General features: G+C 41.7%; 1 protein-coding gene across 7 annotated transcripts in view; it reads left to right on the top strand.

The window, feature by feature from the left end:
* SFXN1 (sideroflexin 1) overlaps positions 1-18,466 on the top strand; it is a 50,694-nt gene that overhangs the window by 24,156 nt on the left and 8,072 nt on the right. For all 7 annotated transcript variants that reach the window (XR_010072877.1, XM_063348749.1, XM_063348746.1 and 4 more), the window contains 6 exons: positions 10,588-10,762; positions 11,397-11,567; positions 14,211-14,309; positions 15,392-15,467; positions 16,536-16,621; positions 17,841-17,968. Coding sequence is in view for 6 of the 7 variants with exons in the window: in XM_063348749.1 (XP_063204819.1) it covers positions 10,599-10,762; positions 11,397-11,567; positions 14,211-14,309; positions 15,392-15,467; positions 16,536-16,621; positions 17,841-17,968 (724 nt within the window). In the remaining variant the exon portion in view is untranslated. The remainder of the gene's footprint in view (positions 1-10,587; positions 10,763-11,396; positions 11,568-14,210; positions 14,310-15,391; positions 15,468-16,535; positions 16,622-17,840; positions 17,969-18,466) is intronic.

Genomic DNA, 18,466 nt, shown 5'->3' with positions numbered 1-18,466 from the left:
ATGGCCACTTCTTTAGCTTGACAGTCATGTTTATGAAAAACTTTATGAACACACGGTCGCAGTTGTGATTCTGAAAATACACCTTGGTACATAGGAAGAGCCGCGGTGTGAAACACAGGGGTAATCACACCTCTGTGTCAGTGCTGGGGATGTGAACAGTGCCAAAAAGTATTCCTGGTCGCGGGAATGCGGTCCCCCGTATTGTTAACTTGCTGGAGCGCAGTGCGGAGTGGTTTTGGCCAGGACAGCAGATGCTGACCCAGACAATCCGGCAGCACAAGGGAGGGTTTAGCAGCCGTTCTCCATGGGCAGTTTGGATACAGCCGCCCTAGTTTGGAAACTGAAAGGGTTTAATAATATGAATGTGCTAGAGAGCGTAGCCCGTTCTTTGTTACTGGTTTAATTGACTAGCGTGGACTATTACCAGCTTCAGGGTTTGCACGTACAAGTGTCTGTATTAAATACTTTTCTAACTGATTTGTTGCTTGAAACACCAAAAATATGTATTATTTCCTTCCTTACTGCATATTTTTCATGACAGATGTTAACTGACTGCATCATGGTGTTGTCTTTTACCTTTCCAGTAGTGCTGATCCTCCCGTGTGAACATGACCTCAAAGTGATATTTCCGTATGGATTATTACAGTAACTTACGTGTTCGTAAAATTAACGTTGTTTCCCAAATCCTCTGTTAAGAGAGTTGTCTGAGGAAGAGAGTTGTTTCAAGATCAGATTGGGTAATTTTGCTGCTTACCTTTCCACCTTAAAATTTAAAGTGCTGTTGGTTCAAAATTTTGTCCCAATTCACAGGTGGTCTCCCCTCTGTTTGTTCTTACTGAATAGCCATAGGTGTGGGAACAATAAATTCGGGTGCTTGTATATAGGCGGTTAAGTGTTACGTAGTTGTTGAAGTTAGTTGTCTTCATTAGTTGACCGTAACAAAGCAAACATTTTTATCTTTGTTGTAGAGGATTTGTGCATTTACTTTCCAGTGCCTTTGGAAACTTTCTACTTATCTCAGGGTTCAGGTGGATTTATTTCAATTTAACCCAAATGTCCTTTCTTTTTTCTTTACGCAATTCTATTATGGATATATGGATAATGAGAACTTAAATCTTGGGCACGCTTAATGTGTATGGAGAGTTATACCACTGAAGGTAGTGGAGTTACACCCTTGACAAAGTGTTGTAGTTAAAATAATAATTAAATCTTAAATAATTTTATTACAGTGCTTTTGTTATTGAGTAGTTGAATGGATTATGCAAACAGCAGCACCCCTCTAAAATGGTATGTGAAAATTAAGGTGACGCCTAGGTAAAATACTTTGCAGCAGCTTAAATTGAGGGTGTTGTACCTATTTCTTGCAGTTTTACAGTCTCACTGTTCAAATAAAAAATAAAAAAATAGCCATACAGTTTATGATGATGACTGCATGGCTGTTGGATGATATATTGATGAAACCATTTTTGTGCACAGTCACCATTTTTACTTTATAGTTGGACATTTTGTTTTTTCAGAGGATCCCTTCGAAGTACATAGGCATTTTATGGGCTTATGGTTTTGCTTTATGGGATTATACAGAGAGAAAATTAGGAAGGCAAAAGCCCAGCTGGAGCTCAACTTGGCCACTAACATTAAGGACAACAAAAAAAGCTTTTATAAATACATCAACAAAAAGAAAGCCAGGGAGAATCTCCATCCCTTACTGGATGCGGGGGGGAAAGTTGCAACCAATGACGAGGAGAAGGCTGAGATCCTTAATGCCTTCTTTGCCTCCATCTTCAATAGTCAGACCAGCTATCCCCAGGGTGTTCAGCCTCCTGAGCTGGAAGATGAGGATGGAGAGCAGAACAACCCACCCATAATCCAGGAGGAAGTAGTCAATGATCTGCTTTTGCACCTAGATGCACATAAGTCTATGGGGCCGAATGGGATTCACCCAAGAGTACTCAGGGAGCTGGCGGGAGAGCTCACCAAGCCTCTCTCCATCATTTATCAACAATCCTGGTCAAGAGGGGAGGTACCAGATGACTGGAGGGTGGCTAATGTGACACCCATCTACAAGAAGGGTCAGAAGGAGGATCCGGGGAACTACGGGCCTGTCAGCCTGACCTCGGTACCAGGAAAGATCATGGAGAGGATCATCTTGAGTGAGCTCTCACAGCAAGTGCAGGGCAGCCAAGGGATCAGGGCTAGCCAGCATGGGTTTAGGAAGGGGAGGTCCTGCCTAACCAACCTGATCTCTTTCTGTGACCATGTCACCCGCCTTCTGGATGCAGGGAAGGCTGTGGACGTTGTCTGTCTGGACTTTGGTAAGGCCTTTGACACCGTCCCCCACAGCATTCTCCTGGAGAAGCTGGCGAATCCTGGCATAGACAAGTGTACTCTTCGCTGGGTAAGAAACTGGCTGGATGGCCGTGCCCAGAGAGTTGGGATTAATGGGGTGAAATCCTCTTGGTGGCCGCTCACCAGTGGTGTCCCTCAGGGCTCAGTTTTGGGGCCGGTTTTGTTTAATATCTTTATCGATGATCTGGATGAAGGGACTGAGTGCGCCCTCAGTAAGTTTGCAGATGACACCAAACTGGGTGGGAATGTTGATCTCCTTGAGGGTAGGAGGGCTCTACAGAGGGACCTGGACAGGCTGGATCCATGGGCCAAGGCCAACTCTGTGAGGTTTAATAAGGCCAAGTGCCGGGTCCTGCATTTCGGTCACACCAACCCCAAGCAACGCCACAGGCTTGGGGCAGAGTGGCTGGAAAGCTGCCCGGCAGAAAAAGACCTGGGGGTGCTGGTGGCCGGCCAGCTTAACATGAGCCAGCAGTGTGCCCAGGTGGCCAAGAAGGCCAGCGGCATCCTGGCTTGTATCAGGAACAGCGTGGCCAGCAGGAGCAGGGAAGTGATGGTGCCTCTGTACTGGGCACTGGTGAGGCCTCACCTCGAGTGCTGTGTCCAGTTCTGGGCCCCTCTGTACAAGAGGGACATTGAGGTGCTGGAGCGTGTCCAGAGGAGAGCGACCAGGCTGGTGAGGGGTCTGGAGACCAGGGCATATGAGGAGAGGCTGAGGGAGCTGGGCATGTCCAGCTTGGAGAAGAGGAGGCTGAGGGGAGACCTCATTGTCCTCCACAACTACCTGAAAGGAGGGTGGAGAGAGGTGGGTGATGGCCTCTTCTCCCAGGGGAATAATGACAGGACCAGAGGAAATGGGCTGAAGCTGCGGCAGGGGAGGTTTAGAGTAGATATTAGGAAGAATGACTTTACTGAAAGAGTGGTCAGACACTGGAACAGCCTGCCCAGGGAGGGGGTTGAGTCACCAGCCCTAGAGGTGTTTAAGAAACGTCTAGATGTGGCACTTCAGGGCAGAGATTGTAGGTTGTTTGCCTGGACTCGTTGATCTTAAGGGTGCTTTCCAACCATGAAGATTCTGTGATTTATTTCCCTTTTCAGCATTTACTGACGGGCTGGTAAGTCCTGAGCAGCATCATACAGTCTCTTTAATGCAAGAGGTGGGGCTTTTATTCTAAAAATATTTCGCTGGAAAACTTGTAAGTTTTCAAGACAGAAATTCACAGGCACCATTGTAACAGTCCTATGACTCAGAGTCCCGAGACCGGCAAACTCAGCGACCTTTTCTACTTCGCTGCAAGTTTTATGTGTCTCCAAATTGCATTATTCTGGTGTCTGAACTTCTTATGCTCCCTTGTATGCATGACATTTATTCCTTCTCTGTGGGCACTGGTGGTCTGTCCCTGCCCAGGGTCTTTATGATTTTTATTTTAAACTTACTTAGAATAGCATTGCTCCTACATGTATTGTTAAAGTGCAAGTCAAGTATGTCAAGCGCATCATTTAGAAGAAAATATTTTTGTGTACCTAAATAGCTATCACCTAAAGTTTTAATCCCTTTTTGCATGAGCTCTAATCTTCTGCACAGTGCACACCTATCCCGCCCCATCTCTCCCCCATCCTGTGCAGGATTGGAGGCTATATACTATCCTTTAACTTTATTAAGATTAGTAATATTAAAGCCAGTTTTCTCTTGCTATCTTTGTGAACAGACACAGTGATTTGACGCATGATCTTTTGTTGTAGCTCATCAAGGGACCAAGGGTCCTCCATTAACGTATGTTTTCCATTTTCCTGCTAGGTTGCTTTTTTGCTGCTGCAGCACTAACCCTTTTTTGGTAGATTTACAAGGAGAAAGAGAGACCAAAGCATGTGCTGACACGCAGCTGCTAGCTTAGTCTGGCTAGCGTGGGTACCAGCAGTGAGAAAGGCAGCAAAACGGGAGTTTTACCTTGTGCTGGCAACCAGGGTGGTTGTGTGTTGTCTGTGGGGTGCTTTTACTCTGCTGGCGTGTGTTACGGCCACCCTGGCTACGCTCCTACCCCTGCTACTTAGATCACGTTAGCTCTTTAGACCATCATACCTTTTTTTTTTGGTATGTAAACACACAAGGACTGGGAGTTTTTCCAGTTTACGGCAAGTTAGGTCTCTCTTGCACCCATTTCTTGGTCTGCATTGTAGACTTTCAATCTCTTAACTGCGGCAAGACAAAACGTTTAAAACTATCTATGCCTAAAGTTTCTCATTCATTGTCTTCCCTGCAGATTTAAGGTTAGGTCTCAAGATTTGCATTACGCCTGGCTCTTCCCGCATCTGCGGATCCTGAACTTGAGCAAAATGGTAACCCAAGGTGATGGCCGGTTAGTCTGTTGAAGGAGCACGGGGGTGCAGACCTTTAGTGCTCGAACCTTCTCCTGTGCCACTTCAACGTACTGATCCGGGAGACTGCGCTGGCCTCTCTTCTCTCTGCTGCATTAGTTTTCAGCTAGGGTCGTAAGTTGTATCAGCGCACATGGTTCAAGGAGCGTCAGAGCGGACACAGAGCAGACCAGGTCGGGAGGGGGTAAAGATAGGACGTGGAAATGGTAAGTTGTCTATTTTCTGTAGATCCGCCTTCGCCAGGGTAGGCTAAATGAAGTGAAGTGAAGCAGTACTAAATTGAACTATGAACCATCTCCAGTGAAGGCAGATCCTTATTGCTTTGATTTCTTATTACTGCAGGACTTGTTTTTGTGGACAAGAGGTATTATAAGTATATAAAAACAATTCACAGACAACCCAGTAGTATATATGCTAATCAGAGTGAAAAGAAAGACAAGAGCTTCTGTTTACGGACTGCTTTATTAAGCATTCATTAGACAGCTTTAAACAGCTTAACATAAGCTATCCTAAGCAGGGTTTAATCTTTCTTAATGAAACTGTTAATTTAATTATAAAAATATGGAAACTTGGACTTTCCTACAAATAACATACCAACAGGGAAGCATTCATAGAATGACTTACCAGCCCTAATGTACAGATTTATTTATTAGTGGAAAACAATTTTTGAATAAATGAGTTCACCCTACTTTCATAGGGTACTGCTTTGCAAAAACGGCAGTTACCATTTTAGAACGGAAAATGGTTTGTTTTTTCGCAATATATCATGTTCACAGGAGGGTGTCTTTAATGGTATAGTACTAAGAAAGAGCAAGGAAACCTAAGGACTATCTCCTATTCTGACGCTCTGCATGAGAACTCAGTTCTCCAAATCTGTCCTGACTCTCTTTTAATTTCCATAGTCTGTGTTCATTCTGCGGCATGCCTGCTGAGAAATGTGTCACGTGAAGATAATTCTACTAATCCACAGGCATCTTCACATTGGGGTGTTTTAAACTGTTTGGTGACTGTGGAAGTACTTAACAGCAAACAGGAATGTGGAATAAAAGGACAAGAATATTCAACTGGAAGCGAGGGATGAATTCTCTGCTTCTTACCCAGCACCTTTTCGTCTCTCATCATCACTTTTGTGAAATAATAACTTGTGCCATGCCGTATCAGCAGTGCTTGGAGCGCAGGTTCACAGTCAGGAGGTCTGGGTTCTGCTGTCATTTCTGACTTTACCTGTGGTCTTGAGCCAAGTTATGTTACTTGACCATAGGAAGTTCCATCTCAACATGAGGAAGAACTTCTTTGCTGTGAGGGTGGCAGAGCCCTGGCACAGGCTGCCCAGAGAGGTGGGGGAGTCTCCATCCCTGGAGACATTCCAAACCCGCTTGGACACGTTCCTGTGCCACCTGCTCTGGGTGACCCTGCTCTGGCATGTGGTTGGACGGGATGATCTCCAGAGGTCCCTTCCCACCCTATGATTCTGTGATTCTCTTTAATGGTCTGTTTCTTTTACTTATGCGTGAGGAGAAAGATGCTTCTTAACAGTGCTGAAAAGCTGGTAACACCTCTAAATGTCTTTGGAATAAATTGCAAAAAGAAGTAGTGTTAGATTTTACTGGTCTAATGTCAGTTATGTAGAATTATGATACAAATACCTTCATGCATCAAGGTTAGCTTAGTAAATGATATATTGCTACGGCACCTAGTTTTCTTGAAGTTTGTAAGATTTATTGTTTCACTGTAGGGAAATCCTGTCTCAGCATATAGTAAAGATGTTAATAAAAGGTGTCATACAATAACGAACTTAACAGTGAAGGAAATGGGAATGGAGGGACAAGGAAAATACTCATTTCCCCTACTGTACCCCATTTTTTCACCTTCTAGTGTCCCAGGAAGCTTTAGGACCTTCCCTAACTTGATGGTGAAACTTTAAGATCTGAGAGTAATTGAATCGTGACTATATTTACTGTAAGTTGCAGCAGCAATGCTGATGCTCCTTGTATACTTGCTTTATGCTTATTTGAGTTGATTACTGCAAATTTTAATACATTAACAGGCCTTTGGAACAATACATTTTTCTTGAGCTCTCTTGTACCAAAGAAAACCTGGAGGCTACTAGGGAAAAAATGACGTAGTGAAAGCACAAGAAAGTGTATTCAGTAGATCTGGTTTCATAATATTAAATACATTTATCAATGTTCATTTTAATCATTGAAACACATATTTGGCAGCTATTTCTATGCAGTAGTGGATGACCTCCTTGACAGGTAAAACACCACAGAGTGAATAGCTTTTAATTGTTCATAACATTCACCAAATAAAATGGGCATATTCCTCTGTTGCGCCTCACAATACCATTTTAATGTATTAAATTAAAATTATGCAATAACTTACTGCAGTAAATAGCTCATATTTCATGAAATATATACCCAGTGGGCAAGAAGGCGCTGGGCTACGGGTGCCTTCATTGGACCCAGGGGTTCAGCGCTGCGGGTTGGGGCCAGTGCCGGGTGAACGGGGCTTTTTAACGCGGGACAGAAAGGGGTAGATCCAGCTCTGCGTGCTTAGGTCTCAGTAAGGTTAGTGGAAACTGGCTTTATTTCATTACTTTTTCTGGTTTCACGCTTAATACAGAGAGAGCACTGTACTGGATGGAGAGAGTTACAGAAAACCCTAGCCTTGTCTTTTCAGATGGTCATGCGTTTTTAACAGTATCATTTTATGGGGATATTTCAGTATATTTTCCTTTATCCAAGCATTCAGAATGATTTATGCTTTCGTCAAATAGCTGGGGGGCGTTAATTATTGCAATAAAAGCTGTGAGAATTTATAATGATTTGGGAGTCTTTGAAACGACCTTGCACATGATGACTTGCAGTAGAAACTGGGAATTTAAACTTGTCTTGAAAGGATTAATTGAGCATTTAAGCTCTTAATACAGTTTATCAGGAGAAAGCAAAAGCGATCCTACTGGTGTCGTACCTGCAGCCTGTGCTGTCAGGTCGTGATTATCCAGAATTCAGCAATATCTGTAGAAACACAGCTTGGTTTTACACCACCGATGCCTACACCGCAAGGACAAACAGCTCGGCTTTGCCAGTACAACTCTGAGTTTCTCCTGATGTCAGGAAGACTTAGAGAGCAGGACACAGAATGTCTGTGTAGTTACAGTTTTTGTGTGACTTCTAACCAAATTGACTTGGCTTGTGTAAAGTTCAATAATAAGATCTGTCCTATAGAATTGGAGATGATTTGTTGAAGGAAGAGCTTGCGTCTGGTGGAAAACAGAGGTCTTTCTTATTTAATGCTTTTGGTCTTCCACTATTCTATTGCAAATAATACATGCTAAACATAAAAATAAGACGTAAACATCCTAAATGCTTTGGTTTTGGTTTTTTTTTTCATTTGATAAAAACAAACTCCTTGGGTTTTCAATAGAAACTGATTATTTAACTTAAAGAAATTTGCATAATTACCAGTCAATCTATGAAAGGAAGGACGTTTTTATTGAGTGGCACCAAATTAGGATTTTCTACTGGATTTTTAACAAACTTATTTAGCAATACTAGCTGAGCTATGACATTTTCATCATTCAGCTGTTAATCCTGCTGTGATTGTGAAGGACAACCCTTTGTTATTATTAATTTAATCTGTCCTGGGTTCTCAGAGTTTGATGTACTAGCAGTAGGTTACTTTGCTTTCCCCGTTACAACGTGCTGAGTAGAATGTACTTGCCAAATCCTCTTTAAACATTGCTTATCTTCATTTATAATGCAGTTATTCTGCGTTCTTGCTACCTTATCTTTACAGCTTTACAATCGTGTCTGGTGCACGATGCCATCGTGCTTGTGCGTACACGGTTTCTATTGACGTGATGAGCAGGTGTAGCATTGGGAAGAACTGGAGCAGTCTGAATGTCATCAGCAGCTCTTCCTGGCAGATGATATATCAGAAAATCGGGTATTTCCTGTCGTGTATGCATGGTACACCATAAAATAGTATGTGGCCACTAGGCTTCCATTGTAATTAAATCACGATAGTAATAAAAACCACAGAAGTCCTAAACAGGAGTCGTGCTTGTTCTATGACATAAGCATAAAAATACTAAGTCTGGGTAAAGGCAGGGAAGTCGGTCTCTTCCCTGAGTAATTCCCACTCTAACAGCGGTTCTGGCTGATACGCGGTTTGAGGCAGAATAATTTTTATGCAGTCCTCATTCTGCTTACAGAGTTGATTTTATGGTTCTGACGAGGGACGTTACAAAGGTTTATAATCTCTTACTCGTACAACTGAGCTGATTATCTCAGTTTCAAGAACAGACTATTCTGTTTATTTTCTTTTTCTTTTTTTTTCCTAGAAATGTTGTTCTGTAGTATCTTCTAAATATTTATTTATTTCCTCCTTCTTCCGGTTGCTTAAAGCTGCTGATTTAGGGCTGGTTATGATAGACAGGGAGACTTAAGCCTTTATTTCTGTAGAAGTTTACTTTTCCAAAGACTTCCAAGTTTTTCCACTTGAGGTGGAGAAGGGTGATAATTACATTTGAGAGATGGACAATAACTTCTTCAGATTTCATGAATGGTCTCTTCTTTTTTCCCATGAAGCTCACATTTTTTTATGATGGAGACACTTTACATGATTAGTCTTTTTGTGATTATTTTTTTTTCTGTTCTATAACACGCAAGTTTCATCAAATTGACTAAAGTGTCTCAGACAACTTCATGGTGTTCTTGAGTTAAGCTGAAAATGCTCTTCAGTGGCAGCGTACACCATATGTATCGGTTGTCCTCATAATGATGATGTTTTTCTTATTAAAACAGATGAAATACTGTGTGATCAGTATTTTTATAGACTAAATTTACTGCAGCCATTTGAATTACAGGCGTTATTTGGAGGATGGCTTTTTTTTTTTTTTAATTGGCTATTGAATATGTTTCAGAAATTTCTCGTAAGAAAGTTGAAGCTCATATAGCTTGCGCTATGCAGGGACTGTCCTTCTTTCATTGGATGTTGACGTAATCCCAGTCATCCTGAAGTAATTTTTAATTTTCTGGGCTTTAGGCCCCATAAATGCACAACTGTCTTAGGTCAGTGCCCTTCATTGTAGTTCTTTAACCGTCTTTGAGTATCAGTAGGCGATGCGGTCAAGCGTTCATAATGTGGCAAATTGTTGCATTATATAAGCTTTTTTTTGCTAAAACATGGATGTATAGAAACAACATTTATTAAAAGAAATTGTTGGGTTTGTGTTCCTAATTTTTGTTTTGTTTTGCTATGCCGGAGCAGTTGACTGGATCTTATAAAATATTTCTTCTTTCACTGTACTTTACAGCCGCCCCTAAGGCATCTCTTGAAATATTTATTTTCTCCTTCCCTTTAAGGCAATATTTTCAGCAAACAGTAATTCATCACTGAAATAAAGCACACTTCTGATTAGTGTACTGTTATTTAGTACAGCTCCTTATTAATAAATTTCTATACTTCCTTTGCATCTGCCGCATCCTCAGAGACTTGTACGTGTATGTGATGAACCCCTACCTCATAATCAGATAGTCGTGCGCTTACAAAGATGTGATGGATAAATGTCTTGGGGAAGCAGGCACAGAAGCGTTTCTGTAGACTTTTAACTGAGCTCTTGCTTTTTCACTCCTATCAATACCTACCTCGTTAAAACCCGTAACGAGGGCAGACATCATCTGCATTCTGGATGGATACTGGCCCCTCTGAAGCTCAGTTCTGCGAGTTGTTCAGTGTTTTTTCCCTGATTTTTTTTCTTTTTACTGTAAGGATAACCACTTGTCATCTTGCACCCTATAGAGACATTATGAAATCAGAGGAATTCTAAATTGCAAATTTTCATGTTTTTTTTCACAGAGTTTTTGAAGATGTCAGCAGATATACCCTTAAATATTAATATCAAGGAGCCCCGATGGGACCAAAGCACTTTTGTTGGACGAGCCAGTCACTTCTTTACTGTAACAGACCCCCGGAATATTTTGTTATCTGATGCCCAGCTGGAAAACGCAAGAAAAATTGTGCATGATTACAGGTATGGCCTTGATCACTTCTACTGTCAGCCCAAGAAAGTCCATGTCAATGATAAGTACATGGTTATATATTTAAAAGAAAATACTTAAGATGCTGTATTCATTGCACCACTCTTTATTTTAGAGATTGAAACACTTTTTTTTTTAAACAAATTTGTTAATGAATGGGGAGATTATGTCATCTGAGAACCGCTGTTAAGTATTCTGAAATACAGAAGTGTCTAATTCTGAAAATAGTTAATATGACAACAGGGTTTAAAGCTTCCTCTTATGTGTTATATTGTTTGAAGCAAGCACTTTCTTAAATACTTGCAAAGTAAATTTTCAAAGTTTCATGCTACTGACCCCAGAGATTTTAGCTGCACGTTTAAAATCTAGTACGGGTTTAAGTAAATAGAAATTTGATGCTGTATATATTGACTCAGCCAACATAACCACGGCTGGGGGTTTTGATTCTTTTTATTTCACCAGTCCATTTAAAAGCTGAAGATCTACAAGCCTTTGGTGAGGCTAGATTAACTTAGTATGAACATCCCCAGATCCTCTGATGCCACATTTGTCACTGGAGGTTGCAGCATTTTGTAACAGTTCTGCTTTTCGCTGTTGTCTTGTTTTGTTTTTTTAACTTGTCTCAAGACAAGGTATCGTGGCACCTGGCTTGACAGAAGATGACTTGTGGAGAGCAAAATACATCTATGATTCAGCCTTTCACCCAGACACTGGTGAAAAGATGGTCTTGATTGGCCGAATGTCAGCTCAGGTACCCATGAACATGACTATCACAGGTTGTATGATGACCTTTTATAGGTAAGTGATGGCAATATAACACATAAAACATTTGCTTACAAGTTAGATAAGTGAAAATCAATGTTATTGTCAAAAGAGCGTTTTAGAAGAGTTATAAGAAATATTTTAAAGTGTAAAATTTTGCTTCCTTTTGTCTTCTCTCTCTGCATTCCCTCACACTGATTAATGGTTTCCGCTAGAAGTAGTTGTGAGATAGCCCCTCTTCTTCACCATCCCACTTGTCCTTAAACTGGGAAAGTTGAATGTGCCAAAATCCCGTTCTTGTAGGAGAGTTGCGTGGAGGACAAAGAGGAGGAGACACCTGGGGATTTCTGACCTTAGAGATCTGGCAAGTAGGACGTTCTGTCTGCCAAGGGAGTACTCAGTATGCTTCAGGCCATCAGCCATCGAGTGTCTCCAGAGCCTTTTTGATCCTTGCCATTTCCTCAGTAGTTCTTGACTCACCTGTACAGTGGAGCCCACAGCAGAAGCCAGTACCATCTGTTAGTAGACTCCACGTTAGAAATGGTTTTGTGACACAGCGCTTTGTTAGCAAGAACTAGTGGGAGGTTCAGAGGAAATCACAATAGCGTTTTCGATGCTGAGATTTTACAATCCAGTTGACTCACACTCCAGAAAGGCACAACCATTTTGAAGGTGCATATTTATGTGTGTGTTTAAAAAACAGTTGAGAATATGAATAAAGCCATCAGTACAGCTGCCCTCTCACAATTACTCCTTCCTCTAACCTGGTTGTTCTTCTATGCATGTTCTCTTATTATCTGTAATACTTACAGCAGCTGTAAACCTTTTCTTTGCATTATTGGTAGAGTCACTTAGATTCAAAATGAGGTGGTTTACTGGCCTGGAAGACGCTGATTTCTTTGGACCAAACCCTCAGCAGTGCAGACAGGGTTGTGTTGAAGTCCTTGGATGATGCAGCGTAGCCTCCATCGTACTGTCCATGTCACTGTCTGCTGGTGATTGCTGGCCACTGGAAGAAGCAAATTCCTTGTTATACGTATTGGGGCTCCTGGGCGTGCAGCAAGGCGACGTGAGCTGTGCCTGAACTTCGTAACAGACCAAAATCCTCTACATAGCAATAGCAAGGAAAGAGGAAAAGAAAAGACAAAGAAAGGAAGGTTCTTCCTGTAGTAGTGGTGGAAAAAATCCAGCTAGTTTATCACTGTTACTTTGGTATCGTATTCAGGGACTGGAAACCAGAGGGAATAAGAATACACTTTCAGATCTCCTGAATCTTTAAGTTTTTTGCAACTTAAAGAAATAACGTATCTTCAGATTTCATATTTTCAGAAATATTTTCATATTTCAGAACCAAAGCCTCATGATAGACACACACCTTCTGCTCTGGCATCTCTTTGCTTTCCCGCCCGTTACAGAATAGTTGGTACAACTACTGCTTCCTCTTGAGCACTCTTAATTTCCATGGCAGCCCTCTAATGAGAACCTTCCTGTTACCGTTACTGCCTGTGTTATTAAATAATTTAATTAAGTATAAGCTTTAAAGTCCTATGACAAGTTATGTTAATGGTCAGGAAATAGTTTTGAGTGGCCACTGTTATTTTCGGTGGCCTGGTTCCCCTGAGTGAAATTCCAGTGGAGCAGAACCTTCAGTGGTGTCTCACTGGGGGCAGAGTTTGTGGTCGGAGTACACGAAGAAACACTTTGCCCCTGGTACACTCTCCTAGCCTCCAGCTGTTTGTGGGTCAGGAACTTCCTGATCCAGAGGTAATGTTTTATTTAATGGCCCGTAGTGGATTTCTTTTTCATAAGTTTGTCCCGTTGTTTAGATATGCTGCTAGTTTGAGAGCAAAAGCATTCATACCTCCACAAGACAGCCCCGTACACTGTGAAACAAATTGACTGTCACTTTTGTGACTTACCAGCATAACCATTTGTAAAATAATTCTATCTGCAGTTTACGCTGGTGCTCGCTAGTTAGCACCCTTCTGTCCTAAGGCGCCTGCATACCGGCACTGACATCGTTTGTGAGGATTCCCTGGAGCTCTCTTTTGGTTTTTGATGATGACTGCTCATCTGGTTCATGCTGTGCTAAACCAGATTAATTTCTGCGTTGTACCTGTACAACTTAAGCATACATATCTTTTCATTAAAATAATTATTTTGGAGTTAAGTGTCTTTTTATGTGGTTCTACATGCGGCTGAATGTTTTAATGTCACAGATATTTATTAAAACAATAGCAGTATATTCGCTTTTTGAAGACTGAGAAGATAAACCCTGTCTCCGAAAATCCGCTTCTTAGTCAGTTACGGAGCTTCCAAAGAGAACTAGCAGACTGTAAAGGAATAATAACCCTGGAAAAGTATTCTAGAAATTAGAGCTTTTCCTATTTCTCAGTGTGTCTTTAGAGAGAGGTTTGCTATAATGCTTTTGTTATCACAACAAACCTTTGTCCTAAGTGAACCTTGCTTTTTGATTACAGTGCTTTTAAATTCTATTCTTAGATATAGCTTGTACTTTCATTATTAAGACAGTATCTCATTGACTGTATTGTTTCATTCAGGTAAACGAGAATAAATCTGCATGATTACTGCTTGCACTGTCTTTTCTTGCATTGCCATCATTTTTCTGTGCTGTTGATTGCTGTATTTTTAATAATAATAATTATTTTGCTTTTCAAGAACGACACCAGCGGTGGTTTTCTGGCAGTGGATTAACCAGTCCTTCAACGCTATAGTCAATTACACGAACAGGAGCGGTGATGCCCCGATTACTGTCAGGTCAGACACCAAACGAGGTACTTCTGATGTGTAGAGTTGCTCTCTGATGTACTGCAACATGGTTGGGGTTTAAAGTTTGAGGCAATAGAGGGATAAGTTTTTTCATCTCTGCTTATCATTAATTTGATGTGTGCAGATGAGAAGTCTGAGAACAAGGCAGGTGAGAACTCCATTTCTGCCATCAAAGATAAGCCAAAGCACCTTGATGAGAGGAACTGAACAGCGTAGGATTTGACAGGAGTCTGGGTTGCATTGCTCGGTCAGCCATTTGAAAGCGCCTCATCAGCTTGGCGATATACGAGGATATTTCTAAGTGGATATTTTGTGTGGACCTTCAGGTGTCTTTCTGAGTCCCCTTCTCTGTGCCCTGCAGTAGAGCGCACATCACACTGTGCTTATTCACAAAGAGAGGACCCCTCGGGGGACTGCTCTGCACGGTACCCGTCCCTTCTTGAAGGCAGAGAGAGAGATTAAATAGGTGCAGAAAGCTAGAGGTCATCAACGGGGCACTGGAACGGCAGTGCTTGACTTCCTGGTTTTGAGGCAGGCTTGTAGAGGTCTGGGAGAAAGCAGGGGATTCCAGAATGTTTTTCCTCCTAGCTGGGAAGTATGCAAAGCATGATTTAGGGCAGTTTGGGCTGGATTTGGGTGTTTGCAGTACAGCTGGTCTGCATGAACGGGCTTCAGTGCAGTTGAATTTAATTGCTATTGTAGACAAGGCCTTAGAAATCCAAACTGATTTTATTAGTTTAAGCAATTAGGAAATTAAATACAGAACTAAATCCTTCAAGGTGTTCATTCAGACACATGAGAAAATGCTGAACAGATAGCAGTGCAGAACCAGCAGAACCCGATTCAATTTTAAAATGTTGCTTGCATGTGATTTTTACTACTAGTGAAAGAAAAGTGTTTAATTTAGTGTCCCATTTGAATCTTCATCCGCATCTCATTGCAGCGTCACAGAAAGGTCTACCTCTTAACTTTGGGGGTGGGCATAACTACACATGTAAAATACAATTATTTTTAAAAGTGACATAAATGTAGTTGTTGTGCATGTGCAAACGCCTGTATTTTTGTTTTAGCCAGCTGGGAACAGCCTACGTTTCTGCTACCACAGGTGCTGTTGCAACAGCTTTAGGACTTAACGCACTAACAAAGGTATTGCCGCTATTTTTTCCCATTCTTAACTAAACTTTGGTGTTCTGTGAAATGCTAATGGCTCGTTTCTCCTCCTGTGTATCTGTGTCATGTTATGCACAGCTCCCGGTATGGAGTGTAATGGCAATCGGCAGCTCCCTTCTTTAGATCCCAACCTTATTTTTGCCCCATGGAGATGGTTTTATGTGTATTTCAGACAGTCTGTCCTCCTTATACATATATCAAACAGCCTTGTGGTTTTTTAATACAAACTGTATCCAATAAGGTGCCTTTTTTGCAGTTTCTTTTCACATGTCAAAGTATCCAATAGCATTTGAAGGTTAATTGGAGTGTATGCGTAGTTACAATGGCGACTCGTCATCCCACACGCTGTATAGGTGCGTTTTTAAGGTGCGGTATCACTTCTGCAAAGGTGGACGCCTACTCTAGACTGGCTGAAGAACCTATAAGGAGGTGCCACTCATAAATGCAGAAAACTCAAATTCTTTAAACAAGCGCACAACACAATCAAGAAAAAAGGATCCTTTACAAAAAAAAAAAAAGTAACACTGTATTTGGTACCCCTCTGCTTATGCTTTATGTACTGGGAGCGTTAACAGCATTGACAAGTTATTTGAGAGACTGTTCTCAGCAGAGTGATTCAGATCAGACAAGACACTGACGAGATGAATCGCCTCCGTAGTCGGTGCCCGTAGATGCAAAGCGGCTGGTGCGGGTGCTGCTGGTGTCCCCGTGCCGGTGGAGACAGGGGCGTTACGGCTGTTCCGGGTTGCCGTTGGGCTGACGGGCATGCTCAGAAGCTGACACTTCTCCACAGTGATGCTACTAAATTGAGATGGGTTTCACCTATCTCCTGCCACTGCTCTCTCGGAGAGCAGTTTATGACTTGCCTCATGTTTGTTTGTTGTTTTATCTCTGCCCCACCGGTGAGTTTTCACTGAATTTTAATCTAAAGGAAATAAGACTGGTCTGTCACTAGCGCATGAAGCATTTTAATATGACCTTTGGGAAAGCAAATTATTGTGTAATTCTTTTTCTGTCTTTTTTTTCCCTCTCTGTTTTTTACAGCACGTCTCACCTCTTATAGGGCGGTTTGTTCCTTTTGCTGCTGTTGCTGCTGCTAACTGCATTAATATTCCACTAATGAGACAAAGGTAGGAAAAAGAACAAAGATCACTCATTCCAGAAGAAAGGATGTTATTGAGTTTTAGATCAGTAAGTTACTAAATAAAGCACATTATATATCTTTAGCTTGGTTTAGAACCTTGCAAAAACCTCATGCGTGATCTTGTTTTGATTGATTAATTGTGACAGGTATAAAATAGAAATCCTCATTCTCTTCAGGTAAATATCAATAGAGTTCTTCAGTCTTAGATCTCAGAAACCAAGTTCCTTTGAGACTTGATCCCATGGACTCTTTAAATACAAACTCCACTTTGGAAAAATACAGCAATTTCAAAAGCGGTGCTTCAGATCCCACATAGAGAAGTCAGTCGTAGGAGTCAGGCTCTGCAGTTCTGTTTAATCATCTGAGATTGCAAAAATGTGCACTTTCTCAGAAACAAACCTTCATGTGTATTCTGATTTGACTCAGACTAAGGATGGAAGTGGGGTGAAACAAATGAAAAGCATCCTCTTATAAACACAAGGTTTGGGGCAAAAAAGGGAATATTTAAAGTTTATATTCACAGTGGGGTTCAATCCGTGGTAGTATTTTATCTCTTACAGAAGATGGGCAGGCCTCGGTATAGCTGCCCTTCTGTCTGCTCCTCACCGCCCTGGCAGTTCTCCCCAGTATGGGAGTCTAACACCTAATCCCGCGCTTGAGTAACGAGTCCCAGAGGGGTAGTTCGTGCTGTGCGTACGTGTACGCTCTCAGGTGTGTTCTCAGCGGTTGGAAAGCTCAGACTAGAACGAGAGAGGGGACTTTTCACAAAGACTTATGTTTTAGTTCGGTGAAGCTTAACCTTCCTGTATCCCCTGTGTTGTCTGTGGAGAGGACAGACTACTTCCAGAGCAGTCCAGAAAATTCCACTTTTCTGGATTACTTTTTGAAGGAGCCTCTCCCTTCTGTGGAGTACAGAAATAACGCATCTCCTTTCTTCCTCCTTGAAACGCATGTGACCAGGCTCAAGCAGAAGATTGCTGTTACAAATATTCAGTTGTTTACTTTTTAGCATTTTTTTTCCCCAGATCTTTCTCTGCCTTTTGAAATTTTTGTGCCAAAGAGTGTTACAAACAGGCTAAATTGGAAAACAAAATAAAAAGTTTAATTCTTATAACTGACAATTTTAAGGGGACAAATACAAGGAGACAAAAAAGGTGAATAAACACATGTCAGTCACTGCTTTATTTTTACCCCTTATTCGGCAGGGAGCTCAAGTTTGGCATCCCAGTCACGGATGAGAACGGAAACAGACTGGGTGAATCCACAAAAGCAGCTCAGCAGGCAATTACCCAGGTGGTCATATCAAGGATTCTTATGGCTGCTCCTGGCATGGGTAAGAATAACTGCAGTCGCGTGCAGCTCCTGGTCATCAGCTCCTAATGCGAGAGAGAGCTTAAATAATAAGTGTTTTTTCCCAGAGGCCAAATTATCTTACAGTTATCCAGGCAGTATTTACATTTCTGTTAAGAAGTTCCAAGAAGTTCCAGAGAGAAATGTACGTCTCTTACTCTGAACACCTCCCCAGTGGGTTACACTGGAGCGCAGCAGAAAAGCTCCTGGGATGCGTTTGCAGAAAAGACGCAGACAGCAAAGGAATGGCAGCAAGTTCTGCGCGAGTGGAATTAGTGCAGTGAAGAGTCGGTGCTCTGACCGGTGCCGAGTTACGGAGCTCACCTTCAGTTATGTGTGAAACTAGAAATTTTACTCATTGGGAGAATTTACCTCTGGAAACACCAATCCAGTATCGTGAATTGGCAATGTGGAATGAAAGCTCATTTAATGACAAATGGCTGTGAAAATTGTATTATGGTGTTAGTTCATCGTAACGTAA

The sequence above is a fragment of the Chroicocephalus ridibundus genome, chromosome 11 (assembly GCF_963924245.1).
Source record: "Chroicocephalus ridibundus chromosome 11, bChrRid1.1, whole genome shotgun sequence".
Taxonomy (NCBI): domain Eukaryota; kingdom Metazoa; phylum Chordata; class Aves; order Charadriiformes; family Laridae; genus Chroicocephalus; species Chroicocephalus ridibundus.
The sequence above is the reverse complement of the archived record's forward strand: the minus strand, read 5'-3'. Positions and strand labels throughout refer to the sequence as shown.